This window comes from Crotalus tigris, unplaced genomic scaffold (genome assembly GCF_016545835.1).
Source record: "Crotalus tigris isolate CLP2741 ecotype Arizona unplaced genomic scaffold, ASM1654583v1 scf7180000018048.2368360, whole genome shotgun sequence".
In the NCBI taxonomy this organism is placed as follows: domain Eukaryota; kingdom Metazoa; phylum Chordata; class Lepidosauria; order Squamata; family Viperidae; genus Crotalus; species Crotalus tigris.
The window spans coordinates 860,712-878,943 of record NW_024096794.1 but is presented as its reverse complement, the minus strand read 5'-3'; the positions used below and the strand labels follow the sequence as shown (position 1 = coordinate 878,943).

The window sequence follows — 18,232 nt, the reverse complement described above, 5'->3', positions numbered from 1 at the left end:
AGGTGGTCGAAAAGAGTGTAACTCATAGTACCTCAGTCAATGGGGAACGAGGAGGGATCTGGTGGTTGGGACAGGGTTATATAAAGAAGGCAATATTTTGGGTTGAAACTTTGGAGAGAACCAAGCTTTGATAGCTTCTCTCCCCACTTATTTCAATAAATGAAACAATAGGCCCTCACTGTGTTTGGCTGGTTATTGGTCAGGTGAGTTTGCCTCTGGTCACAAAGGAAAGTAACAGGAGTGCATAACAAGGGGGAATCCACTACTGGTCCAGGCAGTCTGTTCAGTCCTTGACAGATCTTATTGTCAGCAAATTCTTCCTACTATTCAACCTAAATATCCTTTATTTTAATTTCTACCCATTTGTATTTGTCTTCCGCTTGGTTGCTAAACAGAACAGGCCCACTCCCTTTGCATCTCACACCCTTTTAGGAATTTGTAGGCCACTATCATATCACTTCCTTTGCAAAATAAACATGCTCAGATCTTTTAAAAATTGTTTATACAGTTTGATTTCTAAACCCCTTACCTTTCTAGCAGGTCTCCTCTGAATCTAATCTAGCTTCCCCATGTGCATAAAAAAGAAAAAATTATAAACTAAAAAAAATTCCATGCTTGGGATATGAAAAAGGAAAATGAAATACAGCTAAATCTCATTTACATTAACACAGTATTTCACAACTTTGGTAATATGAAGACATGTGGACTTCAGCTTCCAGAATTTCAGAGACTACCTTGTATAAGCCATGATATTGTTACAAATATTACCCCTGGCAAGTTGAGGAACACTGCATAACATCATTCTTTACAAATCACTATACCACTTTTTTTCAAGATCCATTCCTCATTCCATCAAATAATGGTCTGTCTCTCATATGCAGAACTTTTCATTTCCCCCATAATCTTCACTAATTAACTCATAGTTTTTAAATTATTCTTTTTCCATGTGTGTATAAATTGATATACTTAAATAGAACTTTTTCTAAGCATCTATTCATGAAAATCACCATTTTCATGATTCTCAAATCTCCAAATAGCCCAGTCGTCTTTTGTATTCCCTCATTTTGTTCCCACTCATTCATATCACCTAACAGATCACATGTTTCTTTCATTATCACTATATACTGCATTGCAACATGCAAGTATCATCAACCTATGAATCCAATTTTCATATCCAATATTAATTAATACCTTCTGACATATATTTTGGTCCTTTTAATCGTAATTAAATCTACACATTCACTTTCCAATATATATTCATCAATTACATCATAACAACAGACAACTTTCATTCAGTTCTATTATAGACTCCACTCCCTCTTTCTCATAGTTTCTCATAACAATGTTTGCTGCTTTCATGAATTTGTTAATCCATGCTCTTTACCATGTACTTCTCATATATTCAAGTTTTCATCTTCCATAAGCCATAATTGTCCCCAGATAGACTTAGATATTGATTCTCTTTCATCCGTGGTTTTGCCGAATCAAGGTTTCTACATAAAACATTTGGATAAGAGAGATGTGGACTTGGTTACCAACTTCATTCTTACTGTGGCCATATACAGCATTCCCTACTAACATTAAGGATAATATTGGCCAGTTTAAGTATATTGTGGCCCAGTTTAAGTATATTTTAGCCCATATGCCACAAGCATAAGCAAAGTTTGTTTTACAACCAAAGTCCAGTTTTAACCCAACTATGCCCACGATAATCTATGCAAGTTAGGAACCTAATCTAGATATTACCTTGCAAGCCAAGATACTGTTACCAGTATCCCCCAACAGATAATTTTTAGTTTTGCTGACTAGAGATAGTTCATCGGAATTGAAACATTGAAGTTGATGGAGCAAAGCAATGGTGGCTCTCCAAAATGCCTAGTTTTCACTTATCTCTCCTAATTATAAAACTGCAGATAAACACTCAAGGAGGAGGGAAAAACAAAGAAAAAGACAAACAATGATGACCTGCAAACCCACTTTTCTGCAAAAAAGCCAAATAATAGATTTGCAATGCATTTGAGCTAGAATCCAAGAGCATTTTCAAGGAGGTTATGTAACTAGTTTTAACTAAATTGGTTGTATTGATTTTATTTTGAAAGCTCTGTATGTGACTGTTTCTTTGTGTTTTCTTAAATTCTATTTTACTAATGCCTAGAGATTTATTTTCAATGGCTTAATGCAAGAATTAAAACTTCCATACATACAAGACTCCTAATGTTTCAATATTAACAGAAGATTTGTTAGGTCCTGGATTGCTGGGTGTTAGGCAGAAAAATCCAGACAATTGCCCTTTCTAGTTTCCTGGGTTGACAGGATATAAGACCTTTAGAAAGGCTTCCCAGCTGCATAGACTAGAGGTTATCAGGTGATTCAGCCTGAGTGGTAACAACATATCATAAGAATATTTTACTGGACAACCTTTGAGAAAAGGTGTCTTTCAGTGGGGTCTCAAATTATCTTCCCTCTTGGTTTATAACAGTAGATCTCCCCAATCCCCAATCTATTTTTATGACAACAAACACCAGAATTACAAAAATGACTTTTCCAGTGATAATATAGCTGGGTGACCAAATAGCTGAAGATACAATGTTTACCTTTTGCACAATTAGAATGGAGACAAATAGGGAGAAAGGGGGAACACACTGATAATTTGTTTGGTATCAAAAAAAAATTACAATGAAAAATATGAAATTGCTTTTTCCAGCATCAGAAAGACTGTTTTTTTTTCTATTGCAGGAATGTGCTAGAATTTTCAGTTTGTAAGTGATTAAGATCTTGTCAATTCAGGCAACAGAAGAACCAGCCAGAAGTACTAATCAAAGTCATAGATTGGAGTTTGTTAACTTGTGGATAATGCTTATTGTACTAATAAAGCCCTGCGCCATGGAGAGAAACTGTTCAGAAAGAGACAGCATAAATATTACACAAAAAACTGAACAATACAGCCCTTGATTTTAAGGCTATGCCTGTCAGATGGTGGACATGAGGACAAAAAGATTGTCAGAGGTAACCCTAGTCAAACCTGACCATTAAGAAAGAGCAAAAGGAACAAGAGATATGCCTTCAAAATTTAGGAGATAGTTACTAAGTTACTATCTAAAACAACAGCCAATCAATCAGTCCTGGATTCAATATAGAAGCTATTTCCTTAAGAACAATACACCTACATATTTGGGGTATATAATGCCTGTAGATGGAGGAGTAGAAAATATGTTTACATTGGGAGGCTGAGAGATGTAGAAGACAACAGATAAGGAGATCAAAAAAATTATTGGAATGCCCATGAAAGAATTGTAAGTACAGGTATTCCTCAACTTACGACCACAAATAAGTCCAAAATTTCTATTGCTAAGTGAGATATTTGTTAAGCGATTTTGCCCCATTTCACAACCTTTCTTGCCACAGTTTTTAAGTGAATCGTCGTAGTTATTAAGTTAGTAACACCGTTGGAAAGTGAATTTGATTTCCCCATTGACTTTGCTTGTCAGGTTAGAAAAGGTGATCACACTGCAACTGTCATAAATATGGTTCAGTTGCCAAGCATCTGAATTTTGATCACATGACCTTGGGGATGCTGCAATGGGCATAAATCACTTTTGTCAGTGCTGTTGTAATTTTAAGCTGTCACTAAATGAACTATTCTAAGTTGAGGACTACCTGTAATTGCCAGAGACAGATCAAGTCAGCAATTCACCACACTATAGTTAACCAAGAACTAAACTTCACATGGATGACCCTAAGGGTCACATCTTAAATGTGTTTGGACTGTTTGGCTAGGAAATGTGTCTTTCAAATTCTGTCCAAATTTTTGTCTTACATGGATAACAGAATGTGGTTCTTTATCGTTTTTTGATCATACTAGGGGATAACAGTGCTTACACAATATCATTTATCTCTAATACATTTGCCTCAGACATTATTTCATTTTAATGCATCTTCTGGTCATATTGCCCCATATTTTACATCATTCCTTCCTTGTTTTTTAAAATATATATATTTGGGAAGAACTCAAAGGAATATGTTTCTGGCGATCTAATCACATTTGAAAAATTCCTTTGCAGGCTATATAAAATCCTGATGGTTATCGCGTGTTTCACAATTTTAAGGACAGACGACCTTCATAATTATAGCTTGGTAAAAGAACATCGCGCGAGCCTTTTAAAAACTTTCCAATGAATATTAAAATCCACGAACGAGACGCTTGAGGAAATTGGAAATGAAGGAGACGTTAGCTAAATAATAACAATAATGATAATAACAATGCATTCCGCACATACACACAAACCGGTGGGTTTTGTAATGATTTTATTTTCAAGCGACTTAATTGCAAAAGAAAAAAATCGGCTACATGACATCAACGATTGCGTAGCAATCGCTTTTTGATATGGAAGAATTGATTGGAAGCAAAGACCAAAAGCAATCACTTTTCTCGAATCTCGTCGCTTCGGGACAGTCAGAAAGCTGGCGCGAGGCCACGCCCCCTCGAACACAGTGGGGCGCGGTCAGAAGAGAGGGCAGCACCGCCCGTGACAAAGATGGCTGCGGCAGTTGTCGAGCCTAGGCTCTCTTACCCGACGAGTTCCTACGTCAGCACCTCGCGTCTGAAAAGATCTGGCAAGAGGGGAGCGCCGTCCACATGAGCCGACTCGGACCGCGCGGAGGGAGGAAAATGGTTGAGAAGCCAGAGGGTTTGAGCATAGCTCAGCAGGTGAGGAGGGCGGCACGCTGCCTTAGCAACTAGAAGACCATCCTGGGGAGGCATGGAGCGAAGAAGGAGGACCTGACTGCGGTCCTGTTAAGCCGGGGTCAGTGAGGGAAAGTGAATTGTGTACCCGAAGGCCTGGAAGGACAACAAAGAAGAGAGGTCCTGTGAGAAGTAACTGCGGGTTATGTGTGTATGTTGCCGTATATTGGCTGTATATGTGTGCAAGCTGAGGAAGCCCTCTGGTTAAGCCACCTTTATAGATGAGCAGATTGAAGAATAAAGGAATTTTCAGCCCCCGCCGCTCCCACCCCCACCCCCGAGGGCAGGAGCTTGGGGAAGGGTGGATTGAAACAAACAAACAAACCCAAAACGACTAAAACAACACTCCTCCTTCTGGACTCAGCCAGGAAAACACACTTAACGCGTTCACATAGCAACCCATGCCCAGGAAAGTCAGCCATTCGTTCACACAACATGCTGAGACAGTTCCTGGGTTTCCTAAAACACACTCCTGTTTTAATTTATTCTAGCATAGCCATATGTAATAAAACAGAATTAGTATAGGGTAGCACTTAATATCTTCCAATTTCATCTGCCATTTGAAATATTGATGGAGGTATTATCTTTTGTTTGGAAATGGATAATTACTTTTTAAATAACACATTCAAAACAGTTTATAAAAATGTTTGCAACACAATAAAACAGTTTAAAGCTATAATATGAAAAATAAAACAAATCAGCATAGATACATGGAAGGCAAAACATGGATTCCATTTATCTATCCCAACAGGAATAGACAATTCATCAATTTTATAGATTTAGTTGCCCAATCTGTGGCTTCCTGTGACTGGATTTTGGCTCACCTTATCCCCAGCCAGGATAACCATTTGTCATGCTTGTAGTTGAACAACATTTAGAAGGACATTTCATTTTCTACATACAATGGGACAAAAAAGTATTTAGTCAGCCACCAATTGTGCAAGTTCTCCCACTTAAAAAGATGAGAGAGGCCTGTAATTGTCATCATAGGTAGACCTCAATTATGAGAGACAAAATGAGAAAACAAATCCAGACAATCACATTGTCTGATTTGGAAAGAATTTATTTGCAAATTATGGTGGAAAATAAGTATTTGGTCAATATCAAAAGTTCATCTCAATACTTTGTTATATATCCTTTGTTGGCAATGACAGAGGTCAAACGTTTTCTGTAAGTCTTCACAAGGTTGGCACACACTGTTGCTGGTATGTAGGCCCATTCCTCCATGCAGATCTCTAGAGCAGTGATGTTTTGGGGCTGTCGCTGGGCAACACGGACTTTCAACTCCCTCCAAAGGTTTTCTATGGGGTTGAGATCTGGAGACTGGCTAGGCCACTCCAGGACCTTGAAATGCTTCTTATGAAGCCACTCCTTCGTTGCCCAGGCGGTGTGTTTGGGATCATTGTCATGCTGAAAGACCCAGCCATGTTTCATCTTCAATGCCCTTGCTGATGGAAGGAGGTTTGCACTCAAAATCTTACGATACATGGCCCCATTCATTCTTTCCTGTACACGGATCAGTCATCCTGGTCCCTTTGCAGAGAAACAGCCCCAAAGCATGATGTTGCCACCCCCATGCTTCACAGTAGGTATGGTGTTCTTTGGATGCAACTCAGCATTCTCTCTCCTCCAAACACGACGAGTTGTGTTTCTACCAAACAGTTCTACTTTGGTTTCATCTGACCATAGGACATTCTCCCAATCCTCTTCTAGATCATCCAAATGCTCTCTAGCAAACTTCAGACGGGCCCAGACATGTACTGGCTTAAGCAGGGGGACACATCTGGCACTGCAGGATCTGAGTCCCTGGCGGCGTAGTGTGTTACTGATGGTTGCCTTTGTTACATTGGTCCCAGCTCTCTGCAGGTCATTCACTAGGTCCCCCGTGTGGTTCTGGGATTTTTGCTCACCGTTCTTGTGATCATGTTGACCCCACGGGGTGAGATCTTGCGTGGAGCCCCAGATTGAGGGAGATTATCAGTGGTCTTGTATGTCTTCTATTTTCTAATTATTGCTCCCACAGTTGATTTCTTCACACCAAGCTGCTTGCCTATTGCAGATTCAGTCTTCCCAGCCTGGTGCAGGTCTACAATTTTGTTTCTGGTGTCCTTCAACAGCTCTTTGGTCTTCACCATAGTGGAGTTTGGAGTGTGACTGTTTGAGGTTGTGGACAGGTGTCTTTTATACTGATAACAAGTTCAAACAGGTGCCATTAATACAGGTATTGAGTGGAGGACAGAGGAGCCTCTTAAAGAAGAAGTTACAGGTCTGTGAGAGCCAGAAATCTTGCTTGTTTGTAGGTGACCAAATACTTATTTTCCACCATAATTTGCAAATAAATTCTTTCCAAATCAGACAGTGTGATTGTCTGGATTTGTTTTCTCATTTTGTCTCTCATAGTTGAGGTCTATCTATGATGACAATTACAGGACTCTCTCATCTTTTTAAGTGGGAGAACTTGCACAACTGGTGGCTGACTAAATACTTTTTTGCCCCACTGTATTTGTAGTCATAAACCAGACCTTATAATTCAGTGCAATAGCTTGGATGTAAACTTAATGGGGGTTATTTTTGTTTAAAAACAAAATTACAGAAGATGTAACATCCTTCCTTATTAGTTTGTGACTTTCTAAAGATTGCTTCCTGCATTACTGTATTACTTTAATTGATGTGTTGAAGTGGAAGAATAAAACACTTCCTTGGTTAAAAAAAAATTGCACAGTGTAGGAATTAGCCATTTTGGGTGAGAATCAAGAAGTCCACTTTAGTTCTGATAAAGATGCAGTGTAACTTATTGGACATACTGGCAAGCCACTTTGGAAAAGCTGCAGATGAATTCCTGTAAGCTAGAGTGATGAACATGAAGAGGACCATAATTGATATTTGCAGTAGCATGGATAACAGAATGAACTATTCAGTTTAAGGTTGTAGCAGGGGAGAGGTATCTTTTTTTTTTTAATTTCTCTCATGTTAAGCCTTTCTGAAAATCGTCAAAAAAAAAAAATAACTAGATCCTTTCTGTCTGATCTCCCAGTTGTTTATTTCTATTCTATAAGGAGCATTATAGTCCATTTCACCATTTTTGGGTAGTAAAAAAGGGATTAAATGTTAGCTTATGGGAATTAGCATGGCTTGTAAAATTATTTCATTAGTTGCCATTTTTGTATAAATTTATATTTTATCCAGTTTTGAAAAATAAAGTATGCATATATTCCTTTTTTTGTTATAATTATGAGTGTGCAATTTTAATTTTTTGTTTGGTCTGGGAAGATTATTTGATTATAGAACTTTATATGGGGGCATATAAGAGAATTAACAAGAGTTTTCTTGGCATTCTTCCTCAACTAGCTAGACCATTTGCTTTTATTTCCATGTTTCCTTTGTATACTCAAATATTAAATGTTTATGCGTGTCTGTGACAAGGATGGAAATAAAATGTGGATTCCTGTGCATTAGTATTTGTTGTGTGGGGGCAGAGTCAATATCAAAATTAACTCCCTTGTGACAAAACATGTGGGGCTCCTTGTGTACACTGTTACTCTTTTTTCCCTGCTATGTTTGTTTTGATCACCATTTCTTCCTCCAACCCTGGCTTAGAATTCAGGTATAAAAAATATTTTTAAATCAGATGTTTCTGCTTTTTCCACACTTCCAACAGCCATTCCCACTACTGACATTTGCAGTATCAAGAGTCAACTCACTGGCATTCCCACCCTGTGTTGTAAAATCTTCACCTGGCTGCTGCATTTCTTTTGAGCTTTTAAAAACTTGCCTCAATGAGAGGCAGTGATATGTTGATTTAATCAAAAGAACTTGCTGATCTGAGCAGAGCTACCAAATGTTCACAAATGGGAAATCCTGGAATGAGAATGTAAGGTTTCAAGCTTCACTAATGAAAGTGACACAGCCTGTTTTGCAGAAGCTTTAGTTCTCAATAATACAGGCAAATGCTTTCCTTTGTTCCATAGAAATCTTGTTTAAATCATTGTACAAGCTGTTTTTTTATGAAATGTCCCCACCCCACCCCTCACCCCAGTATTATGCTGATACAGTAGTATGAATTCCAATTCCTATAGCAGTTTGTACATACTGGTAAAAAGGATGTCTATATGAACAATTTATTAAATAGATCTTAAATATTAGTGGAATCTATGTAAACAAAAAGCTTTTTAAGAATCTGAACGTGTCTAATCAATTCCCAATGAACTATCAGAGTAATTCTTAGTTCATGCATCCAGAAAATTATATCTCACAGCAATCCCAGGATCATCATTCCTCCTAATAGCAAACTTGATAGCTTCATTGAATTAGAATGTTGGTTTGAAATATAAAAAAATAAATCCTGCCAACCTTTTCTAATCTAATATTGTCAATATGTTTGAACTGCAGCTGTCATCATCCTCAGATACCACATTCAGTGATTAGGGACGATGGCAGATGATAGCTTGGGAAACTCTCTTCCAATGTAATGGAATTCTGGGAGTTGTAGCCACATCATTCCTGGAATCAATCTAATGGGGCTATGTAGTACCCCTGATTAAATTCAGAAGAGGAGTTTTGGAATACGCAGAAATACAAATGAAACACTTTTCTACAACTCATTAAAAGAGCTGTATCTTTTTCATGAATTGTGGGGAATGCAGTAATAATTTATTCAGCCATAAATTATTCTTCAACTAATGTATTCATCAAGGTATCATTTGATGTCTACATCAGAGGGATTCTTCTGCTTTCAAGGGATTCCCACTCACTCTTTAATACCAGTATGTTTGCACTGACCTAAAAAAAAAAAATACATTACTTTTTTCCTGAGTAATGTTATCCAGTTGTAGTGGACATCAACTTTTATAAAACCCAAACCACCATATATATTAGCCCCACTGATGGGAAATGGTGGTGCAGTCAATGTGAAGGGTGCCAGTTTGGCATCGTTAATTCAAATTATTTAGAGAAAAAGATTTTTTTGGGAAAAGCTATGATCCCTATTTGCTCATTAACAATACTTTGGAGAAAGGTAGTACTAAATATAGTGAAATGTATTTCACTGAAAAGTCAGTGAAACAAAAATACAGGTAATAAAATTGAAAGTGGCTAATACTTAAACATTAACATGTACAGTCAAGCACAAAGTGAGATTTTGAGACTGTTACATATTGGCAATATAGCATTTTAACTCAAAATACATAATTGTATTGGGATCTAGTGAGAACAACACTTAGCAGTTTTCTCCTATTGTTACTAGGGCTGTGTTGAGTACAGAAGTACAGCATACATTTCTCAGCAGATGGTTTCAATTACAATAAGTAAGGTTTAAAATATACATAAAATTAAAATCAGAATTTGTAGTAGGGACCCATTTTCCTCCCTGCTTTTATTTCTGGTTTTTATCTGTTACCCTTTAGCTGAATTTTAAATTATTGCCTTCTTAGAGTAGTCATATCTTCTTTTGTATTCTATAAATAAACACTGTGTGTTGAATGTCTACATAAATAGTAATAGTTGACATTCTTTTGCCACAATTTGTCTATAAAGATGAGAATATGTTTATTTCAAATGTTTATATTGATTTTAGGGCTACACTGTAAGGTACTATCTGTATGAATAATACTTCACTGCAGTCAAAGTCAGCTGGATTGTGACTTCCATAATACTGAGGAAATATTGTGACATTATTCACATGACATGGATATGAGAGGGTTAAATAAGCATCTCAAATAAACTCCCCAATGGAATTAATCAACCATTTAAACCTGAGGGGATTAAATTTAACTCCAAACATACCTGTTGCTGTTTGAAGTTAAATTATCTCCTGCCAGCAGGAGGATTGGACTAGACAGTCAACTCTTCTGTATTGTATGAACTACTTATTAGAGCAGGGGTCTTCAAACTTGGTCCTTTTATGACTTGTGGACTTCAACTCCCGGAATTCCTCAGCCAGGCACACTGGCTGAGGAATTCTGGGAGTTAAGTCCACAAGTCATAAAAAGGGCCAAGTTTGAAGACCCCTGCACTAGAGGGTTGACTGCCCCTTCCAATGACCTTGACTAGAAAAAGGCTGTGAACAGGAGGAATCTCTTAAGTGTTCCACCTCAATGGTTGTTGTTTATTTCTGCTCTTTCCAATAGCATCAGGAAAAGAGTGAAATGGTGAGAGGAAAAAAGCAGGAGGTGTATGTATGACTCTACCAAACTTGTCCATTCTGCACCAACCTCAATTTTGACAGGTACCAATGTCCCTAGGGGAAGACTTCTTTTTCATAGTCTGAGAGGATATCTACAATTATTTCCTGTTCAAACACAAAGATGAATTTACTGTCTAGGTAAGAATGGCAGGGTCACCTGTATGTTTAAACATGTAGGTTGCAGTGTCCTACAAAGACAAACTTTCTCCCTTGTGAAACTGGATCAAAGTCTTATAAAATCTGATATAGTATTGCTTGTTTCAACTCTCCAATAGTTCAGAAGAGAGTAAACATATTAATTTATAAGTCCTGTAATTGTTGTGTGATTATCACCTTTGATGTACATAGTCAAATGAACGTGCATTGTGTTCTGTGGAACTTCTGACCTGTCATTGATCCAATCTAAAATTGCTGTCCTTCAACAAGGAGATTATAAATCTCCAATTCTTTCCCAGGGTATTTTGCTTTACTGTGTTAAATGTATGTGATTGTTATAACAGGATTTGATATTTTAAGTTAGTTCAATTGTCCTACAGTCCTAGCAAAAAGTAATATGTTTGAATGAAATACATTAATGCTTTTCTTATAAATGAATGACATTTATAACTTCTTTTCCATATGCTTGTTTCACAACTATGAATTCCACAAGAAACGCAAAGCTATGTTTTTAGTAAAAAAAATTCTTCCTTTTTGAAGGAACTGGTTTAATAATACATTGCTGGTGTATAGCTAATGTATTGGTGTATAAGTCACGAAGGTATATGTTGGAGGGGATTTGTGTTGTGTTTTGTTTTGTTTTGTTTTGGGGCATTCAAGTCAGTCTTGACTCCTGGTGACTGTCTGAACAAGTCTGTAGTTTTCTGGGTAAGATTTTGCACATGGTTTCCCAGGGCTGTGACAGAATGACTGGTCCAATATCATCTAGTTGGCTTTGTTCCTAAGGTGGAACTAGAATTCACTGTCTCAGTTTCTAGCCTGATGTTTTAACCACTACACCAAACTGGCTCTTTTATATTAGAGAATAAAAATGGAGGGTTTTTTTCCTACTGGCTTTGAATAGACCCTTTAATTATCTTGATTTTATATGAAAGCAATTCTTGATATCAGGCTTTGTCTATAGATAGCGATCATTTGTTTATCTAATGTACTACCAAAATCCTATGCATATGAAGATATGCATTCATAAAAGACATCAAAATGAAGGGTTAAAACAGCACAGCATAACAAAAGTAAGAATAAAATCATAATAGTAATTGTAATTAAGACTCTAGAAAGAGTACAGAGAAGAGCAACTAAGAAGATTAGGAGACTGGAGGCTAAAATATATTTAAAAAATGGTGGCAGGAATTGAGTATGTCTAGTTTAATGAAAAGACTAGCGGTGACACGATAGCAATGTTCCAATATCTAAGGGGTTGCCATAAAGAAGAGGGAGTCAAGCTATTCTCCAAAGCATCTGAAGGCAGTACAAGAAGCAATGGACGGAAATTAATCAAGGACAGAAGCAACCTAGAACTAAGGAGAAATTTCCTGACTGTTAGAACAATTAATCAGCGGAATGACTTGCTTCCAGAAGTTGTGAATGCTCCACACTGGAAGCTTTTAAGAAGAAATTGGACAACCACTTGTTTGAAATAGTATAGGGTTTCCTGCCTGAGCAGGAACTAGAAGACCTTCAAGGTCCCTTCCAATTCTTGTTATTCTGATATACCAGCATGTGGGCAGCTGCATTCTGCACCAATTGCAGCTTCCAAGGAGTCTTCAAAGATATTATTTATCATTATTTGTATCCCACCTTTATTATTTTTAAAAATAACTGAAGGTGACAAACATATCTAACACACTTTCCTCTTTCTATTTTCCTCACAATAACAACCCTATGAGGTGGATTGGGCTGAGAGAGAATGCAAAGTCACCAGCTGGCTTTCTTGGCTCAGGTATCCCCAGGTAGAGCCTATTGCAGTGGTCTGGGTTAGTGATAAGGAGGTTATATTGGTTTAAGTGAGACACAGAAGTGTGACAAATGTTATTCCTTCTCACTTTATCTTGTGCCTTTCCAATGCCTTTCCAACATCCAAACAATTTATACGTTATGATAGACTTAACAATGGGAGCATGAGGGGAAGCTGCCAGCAAAGGACACGGGCAAATATACTTAAGAGAAAAGCAGTTTCATTTCTCTTTTCAGAGGGTCAGAAGGTATGTAGCCTCATTATTTAATACCTTTGAATGTCAGAAAATGTGTGATGTAGCTAAATGTCAGGTTCTTCATTAAAGAATGTATAAAGGCAAGGGTGGATGCAATTTTTTATTTATTCTTTTATTGCTTTTAAAATAGTGACAGAGGAATGGGGGGGAACTCACAAAGAAAAAAAATACATGCATTGTCAAAGAAAACTGTTTTTAAGTGAAAAAAGACAAAAGATGTATCATTTTAGCTGTAAATAATTACAATTCTGCGTATGGTTATTTAATGCAATTAGTCAAGTACATATATATATATATTTTAATGCATTTATATAGCTGTCATATTTCTAATCTGTATTTTGTATGAACAAGTCCCATATTTTATTATATTTCTCCATACAAAGTCTATGTCTATAGGCAATCCAGTTATAGGTTGCAAGCACAATCAATCCATAGGGTGAATGAGGCCATATATTTATCTTTCCAGTATTGCAATAACAATTTTTTTAGCTGTGGTAAGGGCATGGAGAAGTCCATTTACATTTTCTGGTTGTCAAATTCCATGTACTAGATAACATAGTTCAAAGGAATATTATCATCTGAAAATTTTAACTTTTGTCGCATAATTATATTTATATAATTCAATACTTTGTCCCAAAACGTGGTAATAAAAATGTATTTTAGATGAGCATTATCCTCAGAAGGCAAAACAAGAAGCAATGGATAAAAACTAACTAAGGAGAGAAGCATCCTAGAACTAAGGTGAAATTTCCTACAGTAAGAATAATCAACCAGTGGAACAGCTTACCGTCAGAAGTTGTAGGTGCTCCAACACCAAAGCGTTTAAGAAGAGACTGGACAACTATTTGTTTAAAATGATGTAGGATCTCCTGTTTGAGCAGGGGATTGAACTAGAAGACCTCCAAGGTCTCTTCCAACTCTGTTATTATGTTATGTTATCTCCAACAAAATGCTATTTTTGACAGTCCTTTTTTGTATAAATGTAATGGAATCCAGTAAATTCTAAATATTTTGTGTGTGTGTGTGTGTGTGTGTGTGTGTGTGTGTGTATCTTAATTTGAGGTCCATTTACACTGTTATAGAAGTTAAAACACTCTCCCATTTTCCAGGCAATATGGGAACTTCTAATTCTTTATTTCATTTATTTCTTAATATCATCATATCAAATTGGTTTATTGATAACAAATTCAACTTCATCATCTATCAATTGGTCTTTGCTTCCAATCAATTCTTCCATATCAAAAATTTTCCTAATTTTTAAAGTTTGCCCACAAAGTCAATTTAGCATGAGAAAAAGAGTTGAATCTTTTTTATTACTCATTACATTCTGTAGTTCTGAATAGTTTTAAGAAAGGGGTTAGGGTTTTTTTATACTGCAGAATTTTAATGGTGTAAACTTCCCGGAATCACCATGAATTGAGTGACCGTATAAAAGTGTTTAATGAATAATAAATAATTTGGTGACACTAATGTTAAAATCTTTGTATCACCATCATCATAAGGTAGGATGATAATTAGCACCCTTAGTATGATCCTTATCTGCTTTTGGTACCATTCTACTGTAAACCTTGTTAAATACCAGAGATAAAATTCCCTATCAAATATCTCTTACTTGACAGTTTTATAAAAGCTTTTCTTAAAATCTTTTCGTGGCCTTTGTGCAAAGAACAGTGCTTTTTATTCATTCATCAGAAAAGTTGTTTATTTTGGAATCTCAAAATATTTGAGCATATATTCAAATGTCATTCCTCAGTTGTGATGTCTCAATTCTTGGTCTTTTTATCGGAGATAGTATAAATTAATATCAGCATTAAGTGTACACTGTATATCTCTTGGGGCTATGAATTCTTTCTCCTTTGCAGGTCCAGCTTATCTTTTGGGGCAATTGTCTCAAGATCCCTCAAGGGGATCCACATTTCAGAAGGGGTCATTGTATCTGAACACATGCCTAAATACTTATTTCAAAAAGGTTCATGATGCTGCTGCATTTACTGTATTCTAAAGAGAAAAAAAGCTAATCTGATAAGGAGGAGTAAGCAGTAAATATGATTCTCTCCTCCATTCCCTTTAGAAGATACTGGGGGGGGGCATGGTAAATGAGAAGGGATTTGCTAATCAGGATATGTCGATGTCTCATGACCGAGCTTGGGCATTTCTGGGGGCATGAAAGGTTCAGCAAAACATGAGAAATGATTGTGAAATTTAACAAGATGAATGATATTTACTGATTAATTGATACTCTTTATGATCACTGTTATTCTTATTGACTATAGCTATTTACTATCATATTAATCACTGTTATTGAATATTTATATCCAGACAATAGTCTGCTTGCTAAAGCGTGGAAATGTTATTGGGGGCAACCCCATTGTTGTACCTACTCTTATCTCAACCCCATCCCCAAACCTCACCCTGAACCCCGATACCTATATTGACCCTATCCCTCTCCTACCTTTATAAAACTTAATAAAATATTCTTTTAAAAAAGAAGAAGAAAGGTTCAGCAAAACATGAAGCTGAAGAAGACAGTTGCATTGCTAAGACCTTGAACTGAGAGGGAAGGACTGTGTGCCTGGGGGTCATTAGACTTGTAGTCCACTGGAGGGTGTCAGTTTTAAGAAAAAAAATCTTCACCTTTTCATTGGATCTCACACCTCCTCCTAAGTAGCTCATAGAGATGATGGAAATTAAGTACATATTAAATTAAATCTATATGAATTCTTTTAATAGCCACAGAAATAGCATGTATCTGAGAACAACATCTGCTCTCAGAACAGGAAAATTTGTGGCAGTGTGGTCAAATTTGTGCAGAAAGGGTCTTTAAAGATCTATTAGATGTGATGACACTCAGTGCTGGTTGCTAAGCAGCAAGAACAGCAGGAGTAGTTCTTTCCCTTATGTTTGTGTGCTTTCCATAAGTATTTGATCATTTGGGCAAGAAGGATGCTGGACTAGCTGAACCTTTGGTATTATCCTGAATAATTTTTCTTTGTAGTCTATTTGCCTTTTGCAGCAAAAGCAGAGGCTAGTAGCAACTTGGAAGTTTTTTGCTCCTACCATTATTGTTAAACAGCAGTACTTTACATAATAACATTTCAACTGATGTATTTTGTCATCAGCTGTTAGATGTACAAGGAAAGACAGTACCTTCTTTTCATAGCAGCGTGCTTTTCTTGGCATAAATTAGTCCCCCACCTCTGTTTTTCTCTCCTGTCCCTTGCCTGAGGCTAACTTTGCTTGCTTTCCCATAGCAGAGTGTGAGAATTGCTAATTAGCCCAGAATTAACCCATAAAGTGATTATCAGGGATCAGTAGAATTGATTTCCAAATATTACTTGTGGAAGGGATATGTGCTGTGGTAGGAAATGTCTTTCAGTTCTCCCAATTCCGTGTATCTCATCAAGCTAACGGGAGAGGCAGACCAGGTGAACAATCACACTTTCCCTTGACTTTTGAGTGCAAAGGTGAGGCACCATATGCAATGAAAGAGGGAATTGGAAAGGAAGCAGGCATGAAATTTGTCAACCATTTTTATTATCTTCTCATCATGCCAAGTTCACTTTCTAATCCTCCTGAAAGGGAAGGGACTAGTTTCTGAAGAGAGAACACCTCATCATGTGTTCAGACTGTAGCATCTCTGAATAAGAGCGCAGAACTAAATAAAAGGGAAAGAGTGAAACATTTGTATGAGTGGACGTACTCTGCATGGCTAGATGGACAGTAGTTTGAAAGTTGATAAGATATTCTCCTAGCCAGCAAAGACCATATTCTTTGTACCCAGAATGACAAAACAGTGGTTTACCTTGGGCTCCAAACCCGTAAGAATCCCTAGAGCCCTTTTCCCTTTGGCGTGACTTTCTTTCCCTCTTCAAAACCTTGATTGCCTAGGCAGCCTGCTTCAGCTGTTCCTCTCCCTCTCTTGTCTTTCCACTTTACTGAAAAATAAATTAGCAGACTAATTAGATGACTATCTTAAGCAGCCAGCAGTTGCTTCCTGCCACAACTCCAGCTGAATACAAGATGATCACAGCAGTTAAAAGAATCCACTTGAGACTTAGAATTGCCCAAGTTAATTTGCCTGCTCCACCTGGGGCAAGTCCCTGGGCCTCTTCCAATGTCAGCTTTTTATTTTGAAGACACGGCTGCCTGAAGATGTAAAAAAAGCAGTAATAAATGATGTAGTATAAATGATGTCTTATTTGGGGGGGCGAGGTTCCAAGCAGCTGAAAAAAAAAAGCATATCAACATTTCACAGGTTGGGCCACCTGTATATTATTTTAATGAACATGATTATATTCCATACACATATGTTGTAACATATATATTAACAATAACATGGGAGATTTCTCATTAATTGCTTGTAGGAAAATATGTGCATATTATCAGCTTCAAGAAGCAGAAGTATTTATTTTGCTTCAAAAACACTGGACTGAGAAACTGAATATACAAATTGTTCTGAGTGTTTTAGTCCCCAAACATCTGGAGAGCAGAAGTAAAAAAAAACTGATGTTGATCCAGATGTGCATCAATATCAGCTATGAGTTATTTTATGCTTTAATACTCTTAGCCAGATTGAGACTTGTTATCTGAAGGGATAGTTTTCTCTGTTTCCATTACTCGGGCTATATGCATTATATAAAATAGTCCTTGGAATTCAAATGGTCTTTTTGGTCCTATTATTTGGGCCTTAGATTTGATTTCTAAATTTGAGATAGGGGTTATGTAGCAGACGTAAGTAGTCCTTGACTTGCCACCATTTAACAACTGCTCAAATTAATGACAGTGCTGAAGAAATGATTTACAAACTGTCCTCACATTTATGACCGCCACAACATCCCTGTGATCATCTAATCAAAATCGGGCACAGCGTAGAATATACAATAGTTGCCATCAAGTGATCACCCTTTGCAATCCAGCTTCCCACAAGCAAAGTCAGTAGAAAAGCCAGATTCACTTAACAACTGTGCAATTCAATGATCATGACAAAAAAGGTGATAAAATTTAACAAAGGAAGTTCTGTTCTCAGTTGCGGTCGTAAGTCAAGGACTACCTGTATGTAGCTTACCTGAAAAGATTACTGATCTTGTACCACTTTCTCTA

At 37.0% G+C, this 18,232-nt stretch overlaps 1 protein-coding gene across 2 annotated transcripts in view; it reads left to right on the top strand.

Moving 5' to 3' along the window:
- The first annotated feature begins 4,523 nt into the window (after window positions 1-4,523).
- The window catches only part of CCDC167 (coiled-coil domain containing 167), a 37,923-nt gene continuing 24,214 nt past the window's right edge, over window positions 4,524-18,232 (top strand). Inside the window, exon 1 of one of the 2 annotated variants that reach the window (XM_039347050.1) lies at window positions 4,524-4,708. In XM_039347050.1, the coding sequence (XP_039202984.1) occupies window positions 4,637-4,708 (72 nt within the window). In that variant the 5' untranslated portion in view covers window positions 4,524-4,636. The remainder of the gene's footprint in view (window positions 4,709-18,232) is intronic. The other variant, XM_039347049.1, reaches the window with a different exon arrangement.